Source organism: Lepisma saccharinum, chromosome 1 (assembly GCF_977018435.1).
Source record: "Lepisma saccharinum chromosome 1, izLepSacc3.1, whole genome shotgun sequence".
NCBI classification, from domain to species: domain Eukaryota; kingdom Metazoa; phylum Arthropoda; class Insecta; order Zygentoma; family Lepismatidae; genus Lepisma; species Lepisma saccharinum.
In genome coordinates this window covers 113,614,715-113,632,932 of record NC_139229.1, presented here as the reverse complement: position 1 = coordinate 113,632,932, position 18,218 = coordinate 113,614,715, and the positions used below count along the sequence as shown (strand labels likewise).

The following is an 18,218-nucleotide window of genomic DNA, read 5'->3' as shown; positions in this document are numbered from 1 at the left end:
GCCGTGCTGTGAGCAGGGCGGAAGCCCGATTGGTATTTCGGAAGGAGATTGAGGCTGTTCACATGATTTCTGACTTGATTGTAAACAATTTTTTCGGTGATCTTGGAAAGGGTGGGTAGTAGACTTATAGGACGAAGATCGTTTAAGGACGATGTTACTTTTTTCTTAGGTAGAGGGATCACGCGCGCTGTTTTCCAGCTGCTGGATATTGTCCAGTCCGAAAGGAGAAATTTATTATATGTGTCAGGTGACTTAAGATAAACGGAAGTGATAGTTTGAGCATTTTTATTGTTATTCCATCATTGCCAGAGGCATTGGATCGTATATTATTTACTGCTTTAATTGTGTCATATTCACTGATTTCTTTAAGATGAAATTGTTGTGCACTTTCATTAAATATTTTGGAGTTAAAAAATTACTGGTTTTATTTAAGGCTGATTTCGAGCAGTCGGCCTCACGACAAATGTTTGAAAAATGTTCGTTTATTTTATCTACGTCTCGTATATCAGAGGGTATTTCATTATTAGTAGTTTTACTATACACTCCCCACGCCTTGAGTTTGCTCCACAGGTCTTTGTTGTTTGCATTAGATCGTAGGTGATGGTTAAAGAATGCTTTTTTCTCTTGTCGTTGCACCATAGTTGTAAAGTTTCTTAGTTCCTTGTAATGTTCCCAGTTGTTGTTTGTCTTTTCGCGTTTATATTTTAATAAAGCTCTGTCGCGGAGTTTCATGAGTAATTTCGTGTTTTCGGATATCCACGGAACACTTTTATGCTTAACGGTTTAGTGTGGAGAGGTGCATGTTTGTCAAAAAGGTGGATAATATTGGTAGATGTATACTGTACCTTATCTTCAATGTTGTCGTAGCTGTTAATTTGTGCCCAATCAATTTTTGCAGCATCATCATCAAATTTCTCCTTATTGAAATTTGAGAAATTACGGTATGTGACATAATGTTTTTCTCTTTTCGGTTTTTCAATGGCAAGGGTGACATTTAGCATGCAGTGATCTGAGTTTCCGATAGGTACGGTTACATTTGATGAACGTACAATGGCAGGGTCATCTGTTATTACTACATCCAGGAGTGATTCGCTATTTTCCGTTATTCTAGTCGGTTTATTGATAATTTGCGTAAGGCCGACAGAATTAAGAATTGATCGAAAGTATTTTGTCTCCGGTTTGTGTGGTGAAAGAAAGTCTACGTTTGTATCTCCTAAAATAATCAATTTGTCAACACGCGGGAAAACTTCAGAGATTGCGGTTTCTAAACGTGATAATTTTGTGTAGGATATATTGGGTGCTTTGTATATCCCGATTATTCCCAGGGTTGTGTTTCGAATCTTTATCGCTACGTTTATAATTTCAACTTCATCGTTATTTTCATAATTGGTGGATGTTGAAAGGACCTTGACATTTAAGTCTTCGCGATGATATAAGATAATACCACCTCCACCCTTCGTAGTCCTGTCTTTTTTGATGGCCGTGTAACCAGGGATAGCGAAAGAGGACATGGGCGCTTCTTCACAGGACCAGCTCTCGGTGATTAGGAGGAAGTCGGGAGGGCACTCGCGTGTGATTGTTATTAGTTCCTCTAATTTTGTCCGCGACAGAGACCTGACATTAGCCTGTGCGAGGGTGAGGAGGGGTGGTTGGTCTTTCCCTGAAAGGCGATGACCAGGGGGGAGGGAACCGTTTCTTGCGGTTGCGTCACGTGATGTCGTTGACATGGAAGGCATTTTTGCAGAGAGGAACGGACAGGGGTACCATTTGTTGAGATTGGGACCAGGATGGGTAACAGTTTTTATCAAGGCAGTCGGGTGTTTTTCTTTTTAAAAACGACATAAAAACATTGAATACTATTTGGTGTTTTAAAAATAGATCATGCTGGAGGGATGAAAAGAAGAGAGTGTACGAGTACTTACATGCTGTCTCCTTGTAAAAACTAGCCTTGCCAAACCTCACACAGTTAGCAGTTAACATCTTCACATTTTTAAGCACTTTCTTACATGTAACTTCACTAAACACAAACACACACACACAAAACACACAAAAGTACACAATAATCAAATACCAAATGAGATAATATGAATTTTTCCAGTAACTGGGGAGTGATAAATTGTGAGTTAATTTCTGGATGGAGTTCATGAGGTACACACACACGCACAAGTGTTCACACGTTCGTTTCTTGTTTTCCAGTTCCACGCATCATCATTCCCGCCTACATTTGAGAGCGTTTAGGTCCCTTTCGGTTTCAATGAATTTCTTTCCTTCCTCGGTCACCACGACGACTTTCCCATCAATTGTGTAGCAATTGAAGTTCCCGTGTCTTGCCTTGGCTTCCTGGAGCAGTTTCTGGCGTTTCGGTGTAAGCGATTCTGTGATCAGATATTGGCTTCCCTTGAGATTCCTCTTGGATCGCCACACAGCGTCCCGGTGCTTGTAGGACACGAACTTGATGATTAAAGGCCTGTGCCCCTGCCTGACGACGTCCGCCGCCGTTCTCTTCGTTCGGGGAGCTCCAAGACGGTGGCAGCGACTCACAAAATCTTCCGGGACGTTGACGTCAAGTTTGCTGGAAAATATTTTGAGGGCGACCTCGGTTGGATTTTCCTGCGGGGTTTCCGGGACTCCGTGGAGTAACAGGCAATTTCTCCGGCTGTATTGATGGAGTTTATCCAGGGCGTCTTCTTGGTCAGTGATTTGACGTTTGACACTTTCCATATCTTCACGAAAGACTGCTAGCTCCCCTTTCATGATTTGTATATCTTGAAGTACATCCTGGAGAGCAGATGGGTTATTGATAGAGACTGCCTCTGTGTTGGGTTGCCTGGTGGATCCTAGGGCCGCTTCTACCTTTTCTTTGATTTTCTGGAGCTTGGCTTCGAGGGTGCCGAAACTCTGGTTCAGCTGCTTGTTGGACATTGCTGACTGGTGGGTTGGTAGCACTGTCGGAGGGTCTACTTAGAGCGTGTCTGTTACGTATTGTTTGATTCAGATTTGACCCTGTCGTTGATGTTGGTGTCCTGATAGTCTTGCAGGCAATGTATCTAATGTATGCGAGTGTAGGAGAATCCTTTATCCGCGTGGTAGTGCTTTGTGTTAGCGTAAACAGGCGATGTAGCAGGAGTCGGTTTCAGACGTGTCTGGTGCTATCCGCCATATAGGGACAATACAATGTTTTTAAGTCAGAAAATTCACATCGTGTGACTGATGTTTATTGAAATAAATTTGCATTTTACAGCAAAACAAGTAATGAATGTGTAGTTAACACATATCGAACAATCAAGATTCAAGAAATATTTATAGTTATTAAATTCAGCCTAAATTTTTTTTTGAAAAACTAAAACATTCGCTTACGTGCTTTGGCATGAGAAAGTGTTTCACAGCATGTTAAACGTTTAGCCATTCTGTTTGCCTGTGCACAGGCAAGAAAAGTACGTACACCCCATTTCGAAAATCCATGACACGGCACTATTGTGATATCTTCCATTGTATAGTGTCTGAATGTATCTGGTGTACAAGATTTGAACTAACGTCGCTGGCAGTGCGGCAATTGGGTTCCAAAACTATGGGTACAAGGTGCCAAAACTGGGGGCACGGACAGCACCGCAGGACAAGGAAACACTTTTGTTAAAGACCCACAAAGTCTCTATTCTATCTTGCGTCATCCTGCTGCACGTACGTTTAGTACAAGACTTGTTACTTAAGTAGTGATGTAAAATGTAAATCTAACAGCATTTCGGATCTACCATTTGTTCCACATCTCCTCAATAAAATCCTGGGTACAAGGAAGGAAGGAAAGAACGCAAGCATTTAAGTCGCTCACACTTGCTTCGTGGCGGTTGGAGGTGCTTTATTGTTAAGTTATTAAAATCGGGAATGCGCAGTAAAGATAAATATGAAAACACAAGACAAAGTGTTTCATATTGAAGAAAAGAGTAAATGGGTAAAAATGTCCAAGCAAGCTATCGTGAGTTTTTCGTAAATGTTTCTCATGAGAAATACGATATAATTTTACCTTTTTTCGGGCATCCGTAGACTTAGGGCCCTGCCTGCCTATATGTTACGTCCCTGATTTGACTAATTGATTCAAATTATAAAGTTTAACTAGAATTTAAAATCAGATAAAACAGAATGTATTAATTTCATTGCCGTTTCCATATTATTCTCACTTCTATTTATTACATTTTTCGTCATTTGCACCATTGATTGATTTCTCCAATTTCATCTTTACATAACTGTAGAACAAAAAAGAAAGGAATGTTCATTTTAAATTTAAAAAAATAGCTTAATAGTCTGAAAGCTTCAAGCACCGCTTACACCTCCGGTTTTTATAGCATTGTATAAAATACTACAAAGTTTGCTCAGCAAACCAATCATTCTAAGTTGTTTAACTTCAATAAAATAAAGACTAATAGATTTCTCAAAAATCACAATAAATTGATTTTTGATTACAGTAGATGTGACTGTGGATCAGCTTAACCTATGTCTTGTCCCAACAGGCTAGAAGAGCACTACTGTGTCACCTCTCTTGGTTGCTAATTTTTCGCTCTTGGGCATTTCATAAAATGACACAATGTTTGATGTACTTCATTCCAACTTTGCAAATGTATCAATAACTTTAAAAAAGCCATTGTGAGTGGCGCATGAGAAGAACGATTGCCCCATCAAGCCTGTAATTCGCCCTTGCAGCAAGCTAGTAATATAGTTGTACTTCGCCTAAATTTTTTTCATCATAGCCCTAGTGGCGCTGGGGGCATATGTCAGCTCCTCTCTCCCCCTGGCTACGGCATTTTCACAGTGACTGTACATGAAAAAAAAAGTGAGGAAGCAGAGGTGGAGGAAATACTTTTAGATCTTCTGTGAAGGAGCGGTCACCTCACGACTTCTTTGATCTACACTAGTCCTTCACCTTAAGTTCATTTCACCCTTATCTTTCATCGCCCCTCCCCCTTCCTTCATTGTCCTTACCCATGTTCACCCCTTGTAGACTCATATGTTTCGTCACCCCCATCCTTCATCATTCTTATTTTTATTCGTCCTCTGTCTCTCTTGGCATCCCTTATCATTTGTTGCATCCTGTTTTTCGTCCCTCTTATATTTCGTCATTCTTATCTTTGCTCGCCCTCTGTCTCTCAGACACGCACCCTTATCGTTCGTCACCCCCATCCTTCATCATTCTTATCTTTCTCATTTGTCACTTCTATCCTTTGTCATTTTTATCTTTGTTTGCCCACTTATCATTCATCGCCCCTCCTTCGTCATTCTTGACTTTGTTCACCCCCTGTCTCTTCTTGCCCCCTTATCATTCGTTGACCCTATCATTTGCTACTCGCTGCATTCGCAGTTAAGCTATCCCATAACAGTAGTTCTTCGTAACATACCACAACATTTGCTTTATTGCATTTCAACCGTACATATTATTGAAGAAATAAAATTAGGCCTTTAACGGTCTGTCGCCCCTCGAGTAGTGGGGCATCCCCTCTGTCCTCCTTTATTCCGCTCTTGTATGTTTCTTAATTGACACTGTGTGTGTTATATCTCATTCCAACTGTGTAAATTATTTATCAATAAATGAAAAAATAAAATTGGTCCTTGGTGGAAGTCGCCCACGATGCCCCCTCAAGGGCCTCGGAGGGGGTGGTCGTGTCCCCCTCTGTGTCCTTTTTTAATCTGCCCTTGAGTACATACTGTAAGTTTCTGCAATCAATCCCACAAATTTTATTTATTATATATTTCTATCTTCTCTAGAGTGAACAGACAACAGTGACGTTCCTCAACGCAGCTGAAGAAAGGTTGTTACTCCGCCAGTATGAGTTGCAGTTGAGGGAGTTCTGTAGAAAATTCCATCCTCCAATGATTCGCTCAGTGATTGGGACATCTTTCCACTATTTCAAAAGATTCTATCTCAACAATTCAGTGATGGATTATCATCCTAAGGAGATCTTGTAAGTAGACTGTGTGAGTTTTGTACCTTTTCTTTTCAATATGCTGTGGTATGATAACAGTGACGTGAGGTGATGGTGACACTTGGAGTAGGAATCATTGGCATGCCCAAGGAAGGTTTTTGGGTTCATAACCCCCTCCCCTTAGGACAAGTATTGCTAAAAGAAAAAGAACGTTTAAAGGCAGGAAAAATGAGGAATGACTACTAAAATAAAAGTACATGTAACCCCCTCCCCCTATCTCTCTTTCAAAAATCCTGAGCCAACCGCTGGTAGCAATCAATGTTCATTGTTGAGTGCAGAATTATTCAAAATGTCTATACTCACTCATGCATAGAGTGGGATGCATAAACATTACCAGGTAAATTGTCTATCCCAATGTTCAAGAACTCATAGCATTTGTGGAAAAAATGCAGGAAAATTACAATGGGTTGGTAACTTTCATTTATGTATCCCGAAGTGCAATATAACTCTCTTAACTTGAGACCATTACATTTGTGACCATCGTTATTCAAACTTCGTGCACACACAAATACATAGATTGCACTAAAAAGAGATTCAGCGATTGCAATAAAAATAATGTGGCAAAATCTGAATTCTATTTGTCACTGTCCTTCGTTTGAAAATAATCAGAAATGATGCTTGACTTGCAGCAGTACACAGTATTCACGATTGGTCATAATCGTCACAGGTAACCTCATCATCGGAATTATGGATAAAACAAGATATGAGAAAACACAAACTTTATGTTTATGCTTAAGGTTGACTGAAAATCTCTCAAATTATTTCCTCCCAGTGCATCTACAGGGCACTGCCAAATCAGGAGTCTAGTTCTCTGTTTATGATTGTTCCTCATGATTTCCATAAGCTCATTAGCTACTTATTATCGCGATTAAATCTATACAGCTAGAAAAAGTGATGGGAGGTGGCAATATTCAATATAGTAAAAGAGGGATAGACTGATAACAAAAAACACTTTTTTGTAGTTTCTTCAACAATATTAATTTGGCTTCTTGAGCTCTGGGATACATATTTCTTTCCAAATTATTTTATTATTATCGGCAAAGTATAACACATATGAACAAAACGTGCATGTTTGTCACGGGTTCGAATTGCACCCTGGGCATGGGTCTTATTTGTGAGGTTCCTTCTTCAATTTCATCATATCATCACTCATCCTTATCTTCATGATAACCAAATGTAGCAGAAAAGCAAAGTAAAATAAACCAAACAACAATAATAAGAACGCACGTTCTCTTGCCCAAATAAATACATCTGTATTCATGACTCTTTAATTTACCCAATTATTTTCATTGGAGGCCAAGAGATTAGTGTATTTAAATAAAATACTACTAAAACGAGAGTGTGAGCAAATTTTTGTTATTTAATCATTATTAATTATTAATCATTAATCACATTTGAAAAAAAAGAAAGCATTACATTTCCAAGTATATTTGTCTGCACATAATACGTACCCATTTCATAAATAATAAAACTACATCCCATATTATACAACATGTAAAAAGTTGTGGTGTAAATACAGAGAACATAAGTACTGCAGAAAATTTCTCCCTTGAGCTCTTCAGAGGATATATGAAGGAATCAAGGGTAAACCAATCCTCTGTCTGTTCCTATAGGTGATAGACTAGTGTACCTGCAAGCATGGGCTTTCAACCATTGCAGCAGGGTGCGAGGGGCCAAGGGAGATAGAGACAGAAATCTTCCATTTCCCTTCTGACAGCTGTCTCTGCCTGAAACTGGTGAGACTGAGGAAAAGCCAGCTAGATTAGCTCCTTCCAGCCTTTCCCGCTGCTCACACCGAGGGACGAGAAGCACGTGAAAAAAAGTGTTGCATATGAACTCTGGCTTCAGCAAGACAATAAATATTGTCATTTGAAAATAATTAGAGATGTGAGATTGATTGATCTATCACTGCTAGACTAGCTACTCCTCAGCACACATCACTGTATGATAACACTGTCCAACATTTTTTTTTCTGTTTCCTATTAGTATACAATAAAATGTAGATACTTAAAGGTACTTACGTTAGAGAGTATTGATTTTAACGAAAACTACGTTTTAGGATTCCACTGATCCCTTCATCAGGTTACCAAACTTGGCCAGTGTAAAGTGGCTAAGGTGTAGTTACACTGGCCTAGTTTGGTTCCCATGTCCTTGTCATATCTGACGTGGCTAAGATGTAATTACACTGGCCTAGTCTGGTAACCTGTTGAAGGGATCAGTTGAATCCTGAAACGTAGTTTTCATTAAAATCAATACTCACTATTGTAAGTACCTTTAACTATCTACATTTTATTGTATACTAATTTATTCAACGTGAGTAAGTCAGATGAGCACTAAATATGAAAGGATTCTGTTTCTGTATGAAAGAGAGTTTTTCTTAAAGAGTTTGACCAACAGAGTTCCAATCTGCAATTAGTTTTGCTGTATCACCCAAGGGTTTTCTGAAATGTGACTGTCGCCATGAAATTGGCAGATATAAGCCTCTCAAGCAAAATGTTATTGTGGGTCACTTGTGATTATCACCTGGAAATTTGTAATGTAGAAAAGCAGAGGTTATAAATAACTGAATGATGTAAACCATGTCTTTCAGAAGTGTCGTTCAAGACTATATGTTTCAGAAAGTCTGAAATGTGTATCATGGAACCACACACAGAAACAAGGGAAAGTAAACATTTATCATATTCATTCATAACTATTTAAATGTTCCTCTTCACATCAAAATGCAGATCACACTTTAAAAGGATATATTTGGATATATGTAGTTCAAATGAGAATTCCTTTTTCAGACAAGTTTTAATTTTGAAAAGCATTGCAGCAGTTTTATCAATGACGAACTGTTCTTCTCTAATCACACACTAAGCAAAACTGATGTGACAGGCTTGCATGAAATCTACACTAAAACAATTAAAAAATATACAATCTTAAATGAATGAAGTGTTAAGAGGAACCTGATAGCCTTTATACCCATTTACTCTTTTGTCCTCTTTCTCAGATGTTGCATGAAACATTACCTGCACCTAAGTAAATGTTTTCGACAATGATTGTCTTGGATGAATGTGTGAAGAGAGGCCACCCTTTTGTGTTGTACTTATGTCCCAACACTACCATCAAGCCTCCAAAATCATTTAAGCATAAAAAACAACCAGAACAAGAGAAAAACTGTGTAACATCTTTCTCACCTTTCATGGAGTTCATTACGCCCTTTGGCAATGAGTTCCGCTCCTACATTCTAGAAGAGAGAATTTATGCCTCCCTTTTCCACAACTCCAAGTTCCATGGGTTCGAATTCAGTTTTATTTCACACGATGGCTATTTGGGTATGGGGAATTCTGGAGAATGTTGGGGAGAATGAATTGCGGATGGTAGGTCACAATAAATGATAGCCTGCTTCAAATTAGATGTGTATCTAGAAACGTCTGTCAAGCAGATGTATGCAGCAAACTCGTGAACTAAAGTGCACAGTCATTTTTTTTCTCTTCTCCCTTTACCCTCTCTCGTGCCTGTGCACCCTGCAACTACAGAGTCACAGGGCCATTCATTCTTATTTTGGTCAAGCTGTTGCAGTTGGAAAGATGGTCCCTCGGAACATGCCAAATCATAGGGATAGCAAACGGCATTGCTATTCCATGTAGTCATGTCCTAGTAACTGCACAAGACAAACAACATATTTTTGGTGTCCAGGTTTTATCTTGGTTGCCACTTTTACAGCCAAAGTAAAGGTTGTAGACCTTACAATGGGAGTAATATTTCTCCTCTGTGCTATTAACGTAAACTGTCCACATATCTAACATAGTAAGACACTATTGTTCAGATAGTGTCTAGACATTATGTACGAAAACAATAGACTACTTCATGTGCATCGGGAGGGGGGTCGAACGGGTTGGTGGACCGCTCCTGGAAATTGACATCGTTCATTTAAAGATTTAAGAAAGCCGAAAGTTTGTTACTCTTTATGTTAAGAACAGAAATAAAGTTCATTTAATTAGTATTTGAACAGAATAATCAAAGTAAAAATGCATTGGATCGAAAACATTGAGTGAAAAATTCAGAAACAAGGTTATATTCTACCATTTCATCCAAAGAACAAATGGTTCCGCAGTTTTCAAAATTCTAATAATTACAATTGTAGGTGAGAAGTCACACAACAAATTTTATGAACAAAAATTTCCCCTAACATTTAAAGTCTTTTCTTAAATGGGTCGTGCAAAAGTTAATATCAAAATGCATTTCAGATACTAACAACATAAAATGCAAAAGAAATATTGAAAAATAGTTGTGCTGGTATTCACTCGTTTGGTGGGTCGAGTCTATAATAAATAATAATAATAATTGTTATTATTATTTCGAATAACATTTATTTTTATTAGTTTGACATTTATAACCGTGGTAATACTACTCATTGTTATTTTTTCTGCTATTCAACTTTTATCATTTGCCCGACCCCCCATGCAAAAATTTCTGGCGATGCCCATGGGCTACTTGATTATAGTCTGTGTCACTAATATTATACTATGTTTTCTGTACACAAGTATAGTGTACGAAATCCAGGAAGCAAAACCTTTGCTGCACAGTGTAATCAAAGATCTTTCTTGGCAAGACTATCATAAATATGTGTTGAGGCCAATATATTTATGTTCTTGAAATTCCACACAAGAGAAGCAGAGCAGAAAGGACCAGTGAAACAATAAAATTGCACTCAATAATTCGTTGCAGAAGTATGAATTGCAACTACAATGTACTTTTAGAAAACATACTGTATTACTTGTACATTTTTTTTTCAGGGTAACGTGTGTGTATCTTGCCAGCAAAGTAGAAGAATTTAATGTTTCCATATCACAGTTTGTAAACAATATAAAGGGGGATAGAGAGAAAGCTTCAGACATTATATTAAATAATGAACTACTGCTTATGCAACACCTAAATTACCACCTGACAATACATAACCCTTTTCGACCTATTGAAGGCTTGCTGATTGATATAAAGGTAAGAGAAAGTCTCATTGTACATTTTTTTTAATGTCATGTATTGCTTGTGGAAAAGTGTTAATGAGTCTTTGTGATTCGGTCAGCCTTTATGGTATAGTGAAAAAGCATCAGTAAAATTGAGGCGATGGTAACCTTTTTACATTTTTTGTGTATGTGTTGTAACTATGCTGCCTTCAGATATACCTAGTGCTATCATCAGGGTTCTCATTAGTGTGTGATGTTCATTTGATGTTCGCAAATGTAGTCTGTGATGCACACAAAGTACTTACTGGACCTCATGTGACCTTTCTTTATTGCAAAGCCCTGACCATACATTGGTCAGTTTGGTGGTGAGGTTACTCGGGGTTGATTACTATTCTTAAAACAGAAATGTGTATGAAAGTGATCTGGGCTCAGAGATTTTAATTGGTGAATTTGTCACTCATGTTTTGAAGATGAGGAATACATTACAGGCATTTTACATGGGAGTAAGTGGGATAGCATTGGATTCTTAGAGTGTATAGCAGGGGGTCTTCAACCTGTGGCCCACAGAGCCCTTTGCCATGGCCCGTGTCCATTTGAAAAATTAAGTACTTAATATAAAAGCCGAATTAAGTAAATGGTAGATGGCAGCATCTTACAGTTCTCAATACCGTAATGTAGCTTTGTGGCCCGTGAGCGTCATTGAAATCGTTAATGTGGCCTGCACTGCCTGACGAGTTGAAAACCCCTGGTGTATAGAGTATATACACATAGTTTTATTTCATGAGAAGCAAAAAATGTCAAAACGAAGTTCTGTTTTGAAATTCGTAAGTTGGAAACGAATAGAAAATAATGAAAAATTGCAGGAAAACTAAGACACATGCGACTCTTAAACCACAAACTGTCGAGAAACAGATGAAGATTTCAATGGAACCAAATTTCAAAGATTTCATTATACCCAGAGCTATAAGACACTAGTAAGAAAAAAAGAAGAAGAAGGCACAGTCTTAATAAGCTCTATCAGCCAATTGTGTCACAAAATTCAGACAACCTGGATAGGTTGACTACTAAACCAAATTATTGATACAATTGCAGAAAATATAGTAGTTTTATTCTTTGTTAGTTGTGAAAAACACTAACCAATGTAAATATTAATGAAGTGCATTATAATCTGTTTTGTGATAGTGCACAGAAGTAAAAACAGGAAAAAAATATTTGATAGCTACAAAAGGAAAGTAGTGGTGAGTACATTATGCATTTATGTACGGTTTTCTTAAGTGACTCCAAAAAAATTTGTTCTGATGTAAAAATATTACAATATGGGAATCATATGACACCAATTTAATACCTTAGTGCTAGAAGTGTATCATATTATGATGTGAATTGTATGCATGTCTTTCTAAGGGAGTTAATTCGTAGAAAGTCTACAAGTTACATCAGAAGAAACTATAACTAAATTTTGACCATCTGTCAACATTCAAACAATTTGATACCTATCAGAAACTATTACATATGTGGAGGTTAATGACTGTCTGTTGCTTTGATCCAAAAGGCCAATAAGATACCAAGTTGATGGAACATTATTATGTCTTGACAGAACAACAAAAATTATATTGTGTGCAGCAAAAGACTTCACAGCTCAGTTTGACTGATATCTACAAACAGTGAGCTCTTGATATATTAGGCAAAGAATATCACAGATATGCAGTACGGGAAGCTCCACCATTTTAAATCTGTAAGGTGTAAGGCTGACAAGCAGTCTACATACATTTCACTCGATTAGAAGCTGTCTTGCATGGAAAAATTACACATGTTCTATCACATACCAATTTTTAATAATTTACACATGTCTATTTAATAATAGGATTTTAAAATACACAATATCGTAATGAAATAGCAATGCAAATATTGATGTGAAAGTCAACAATCACCCATAGTTATTTTTGTATGTGCAAATAAAAGGCTTCAATACAAAAAAAAAAAAAAAAGGAATGTTTTATCCCGACTTGGATTCTGCTGGAAGACCTGTACCACATGACTCTAATGTTCCTGTATTGAACCCTCTGAAGACCCTTGAGATACTGCAATTTGAATCAAGTTCTATGCCAGTCGACTTGATTAATTGATTGGGCAGGCACAAGGCACACCCCAACCTTCCACACAAAGTTAACTCAATGATTTGGTCAGAGATTTAAATGTCCCAAAGGATGCTGCAGAACTTCTGGCTTCGAGGCTGAAAGAAGAACCTGCTAGCTCCAGGAACATGTGTAACAGTGTATAGTCATCGCGAGAAAGAACTAGAACAATATTTTACCCAGGAAAGCTCTTTAGTATATTGCATACACATTCCAAACCTCATAAATAAGTTAGGAGAAGAGTATAACAGAGATGAATGGAGGTTCTTCAATGATTTAAGTAGAGAAGTTTAAAAGGTGCATTTCTACATAATGGTAACATTCTAGCATCAGTCCCAGTCACTCATTCTGTCCATCTGAAGGAGACATATGACAATCTTGAGCTGCTACCAGAAAAAGTAAACTACAATGAAGATGGAAAACGGAAAGACAGTACCAGGGATGCGGGGAATACATCAATGATGGCCGACTATTGTTTGTTGCTGAAACATGATGATCTTGTTACAGTGCATAAGAGAACATGTCGTACAAGAAGGTTTTCATCCAAGTGACAACACTTCTACCGACAGATCATATACGTGACCATCAGTTGTTTTCGTTCTGCTTTTCTTTTGGACTTTATATGTTACAATAGGTATTACGATAATGTGTTTGTGTACTAATCTGTACCTCTACTAAGGACAGAATACAATGCAATGTGTATTTCATTACTGAGTGATTAGTTTATTATGTTGGTTGTGTTCATGTGTATTACAGAGTTCAAGAATGTAGCACCATGTTCCTGTGTCATAAATCGATGAACTTTTGTTCAAAGGTAATGAAAAAGGAAATAATTTGATTTAGTTTTGGAAGAATGTCACCTCAAACCAAAAAATTGATTTTACCATATACGCGTAGGCCTATACAGGTAGTTTATTGTTATAACATAACATACAAAATTACAAACTTACAAGTAGGAATAGCATAATACATAATTATCATGTCTTTTTAGACAAAATAAATCTGAGTTGAAGTTTCTCCTTCATTTTACAGACGTTATTAAGAGCTTGAAGACACTTGATTGCCCGTTCTGCATACTGATTTGTTCTGGGAATTCCCAGTCTCGATGGTTCTTGATTTTAAAACTTTTTCACACAGTTTAATACTTTTTCATGAACCTGCAAGCTGCTACATAGCTTCTGATAATCATCTGCACTGTAGATTTGGTCAGTAAACCAATGGTCAGCCCATCTGAAGAAGATGAATCTACAAGTTTTGCATAGTGATTCTCTTCTCTCTTGTAGAAGAATAAATGCCAAAAGAGCTAGTATTGCTCGGGAATTCCATCTTGCATTACTTAATTTAGGTATTTTCTGAAACTTCACTTCAGGGAATCCTCCAGTTTCTTCAAAAAAGCGGAAATCCCGAGTTAAATGAAATATAATTTTTTTTATCACACCATCCTGCTGTTTCAGTAATCTCTTCTTTACCATTCTCTAGTTTAATCTTTAGCTGCTCATAGTTCTTTACAAGTTCCAGGATAAATAGATATTCAATATTGGGCAATGTGTTGTTTCCTCCAACTTCGTCATTCATTATTACGCGAAGCACTCATACCAATGAATTGTGGTTCTTCCAGTTTCTTTTGAGCAAACAGTCTTTGTAACTCAATTACAATCCCATTCTTTCTTCCAGTGTTCACATTCGTAGTGTCCACAACAATCATATTTATATTCTTCCATAAATTGTATTAATTGAGAACAGCAGTTATTCCTTTGACAACAGTATCTGCTTTTCCATCTGGTAGATCTAGTGCTACTAACTTAACTTCTCTTCGTTCATTCTTCAACACTAGCACTTGATATTCTTGGTCATCAATACATTTATCATCAAAATGCAATAATGGTGGACCTGTAAATATCAGATTGCGAAGGTGTCTCAATGTCGTTCCCATCTTGAGATAACTGTCGGCAAATGGTTGCTGCTCGATAACTTTGAAGATGTTACTAATTTGGTTGCAGATTTGAATCTGTTATACTTCTTCCTTGTCCTTGTAGACTGTTCATCTGAATTTTCACACTCTTCATATTCACTCTCAGTCTCTGATATTTCGGAAGTTGATGTAATAGTAGTAGTAGTTGTTGAAGTAGGCAGCAAGAGCATTTTTCTTCTTTTGGATGGATGGATAGTTTTGGAACTTGCAGCCTTCCCAGTTATATAACCAACATGTCCTTTGTTTTCGATTTGAAGATGATATAACCTTCTGTCCTCACTGCACAGCCATTCACAATTTTCTTTTGTGATGTCAAAAACTTCAGTCAGTTGATTACATTTGCCTCGTTTTATACATTCATCGTAGGTGTTCAGCACCTTATTCAGTTTTGCTTCTCCGAATTGATAATTCATGATGGATGCAGTAAATGTGGTTTAGAATTACTTACGTGAAATTTTGAAATTTCACATAAGTAATTGAATTTATGAGATTGGGAAATTTAATTTATTTTGCCATAAACTTGTTACTTCTTTCGCAATTTCCTTTACACATTCTTTCCTTCCTTTCGTGGATGCTCCAAGGAACAGATAGCGACCAACAATTTGGATTTTGAGTTGTATCCTGCTGTAGTTTTCCAGTGATTGCTCTTCTAGTGGAACAATTCTTCTTTTCCTATGTGATTCTTCGTCCAGATCTTCTTGTTTTTTTCAGTGGTAGAAGCACTTTTCTTATAAGACATTATGATTACAAATGATACTTGGCGATTGGAATTATTGAGGAACAGTTCGTACTTCAACAAAATAATGTACAAGCACACAATTATACACAACATGCCACATTGCGACATCACAAAATGACACTACAACTTCAGTTTTCTAAGTTCCTTTGTGCCTCAACATGGCACGCGAACAATGTTTGCCGAATATAGTCTGCATAACAGTGCTCTTTCCCTCCCATTTGAAGTCAGTCACATCCGCTACTGGGCTGCCTTATGTTGTTTTCTTCCTTCTTGCTGCGGGGTGTCTCCTATTTATTCTCAGATGCCCTGCTATTGGTAGGCTAGCTCCAACGTACGCACCAGCACTGCCTGCCAGCATCTTCCAATACTACATTAAGACGACTCTGACTTGTCTGTCAGCAAGAAGGCCTTATTAATCAGAACAGAGATCTTTCTGAAAAAACAATTACCGCTGATCAATCAGGAAGCTTATATACTCTAAAACAAGTAAAGTTCAAGATACTTCTACTAAGTTCTAGAAGACTCCAGAAAGGTCTATGACATCCAGAACATTCTAGAAAGTTCCATAAAGTACCAGAAGGTTCAATAAAGTTTTAGAGGGCTCCAGAAAGTTATAGTGCTACTACTTGCAAAATGCATATACTACTTATATACGATTTTAGAAATTTCGTGTTGGGGGTGACTTTTTTACAAAACTTTCATTAACTTTGAACAAAAGGTCATCAATTTATGACACAGGAAATCAATTCTTCTACAAAAAGTCCTAACCCTAATATATATATTCAATCGCAAATAAGCATCCTTTTGCACCTCATACATGTGTGCTTGTTTTCCAGACCCGGTGTGATTTGAAGGATCCAGAGCGTTTAAGGCCAGGAATTGATGATTTTATTGACAAGTCATGTTTCACAGATGCTTGTCTTCTATATGCTCCCTCACAGGTTGGTAATAGTGCTATTTTCTTTTGAATCCTAAGCTTATTTCAGACATATTTCTACAAGCAGTACATGGGTCATAATATATTATCATCATTATTTGTTATGAAATGAGTTTAACACTCATGATTCCCATTGGTTGCTTGCAGCTTTCTTAGTAATTATTTAGTCATAGTCACTATTAAGGTAGCAAAGGAAAAACCGATTAGCCAAAGAAATGTAAAGGAAAATATGAAATTTCAAGTTAATTAAGAACATAAAATATTCTATTGTGCAAAATTTTAAAAAAAATCCAAGATAATATTTAAGTTTCCCATCATGTTTTTAAAGAGCAGGTTGCATAGTCACAAGAAATGGTGTCCTGGTAGAATCAGTTAGTACCGAATTAAAAATTACAGTACTTTTTGCAATTTGGGGGTGTCAACTTCAAACACTGGTATGTAACGGGTAATGACCTTTGTTTTGCTCATTTAAAAAGACATGGAAAACATTTTATACCATATTTGTAATGAAGAGGTGGGGAAGAAGATAGGAGAGGAAAAGATGAAGGCCCTGTTGTTCGCTGATGACTTAGTATTATGGGGAAACAAGGAAGAAGAAGTACAGAGACAGCTTGATAGTTGGAATGAGGAAATTTGAAGAGCAGGAATGAAATTCAGTGCAGAAAAAAGTGAGGTGCTAATAACAACAAGAAACAAGAACCAGAAATGTACCAAAAATAAAGATGGACACGGAAAAGTTAAGGGTAGTGGAGAGCTTCAAATATCTAGGAAGCATAATTGAGAGAAGTGGAAGAATAGATGAGGAGGTAAACAGAAGAGTACAAGTGGGTGGTGGATAGAGGTCTGCAAATGTGATCCATTGCCCGCCCGCGGCCCACTTCTGTAACGGGAAGAAATATTCACCCTGCACAGCTGTTGTCGTGAACCAACCCAACTCGCCCATCTGAAGGGAAAGTTTAAGGTGTCCATCAGTACCCAGCGTGGTTCAACAACAGGCAGGCAGCTGATGACCGTCGCTGTCTACTGCACTGCGAGCACGGGCATCAGAAGCAGAGGCGGACAGGGAATACAGGAACACTTGTTATACACATTGCGAATCTGTTACAGGCAAATATTGGTTAAAACTGACAATACAGTGTTCGAATTATGAATGTCACTGCATGAAAAGGCTGCTCAGGAGAAATCTCAAAAACGTTACATGTGATTGAGTGTCAAGTGACTTCCCGTTTGATAGGTTTATTAATTTCAAACAACAGGGAACATAGTGTAGTACTGGTAACGATGTTTTAGTAGTTAACAACAAATCTAGGTCAGATATAATTGTATACATCAGAATGCATAGGAGGCATTCTTAGCCTCTACTAAATAGTTTGGGGTGCTCATTTGAAAGCTCTTATCCATATCAGAAAATGAATTTCCTAAAAGTTGGATTGTAGTATCGCTCGACTCCCTTTCTCATTTAAGATTCAAGTTGTACGGTAGGATTCAAATTTAACAGGACAAGTCTCTATTGCGGTTAT

At 37.6% G+C, this 18,218-nt stretch overlaps 1 protein-coding gene across 5 annotated transcripts in view; it reads left to right on the top strand.

The window, feature by feature from the left end:
• CycH (cyclin H) overlaps positions 1–18,218 on the top strand; it is a 47,395-nt gene that overhangs the window by 5,780 nt on the left and 23,397 nt on the right. For all 5 annotated transcript variants that reach the window (XM_083136367.1, XM_083136358.1, XM_083136344.1 and 2 more), the window contains 3 exons: positions 5,752–5,948; positions 10,751–10,952; positions 16,598–16,702. In XM_083136367.1, coding sequence (XP_082992493.1) covers positions 5,752–5,948; positions 10,751–10,952; positions 16,598–16,702 — 504 coding nt within the window. The remainder of the gene's footprint in view (positions 1–5,751; positions 5,949–10,750; positions 10,953–16,597; positions 16,703–18,218) is intronic.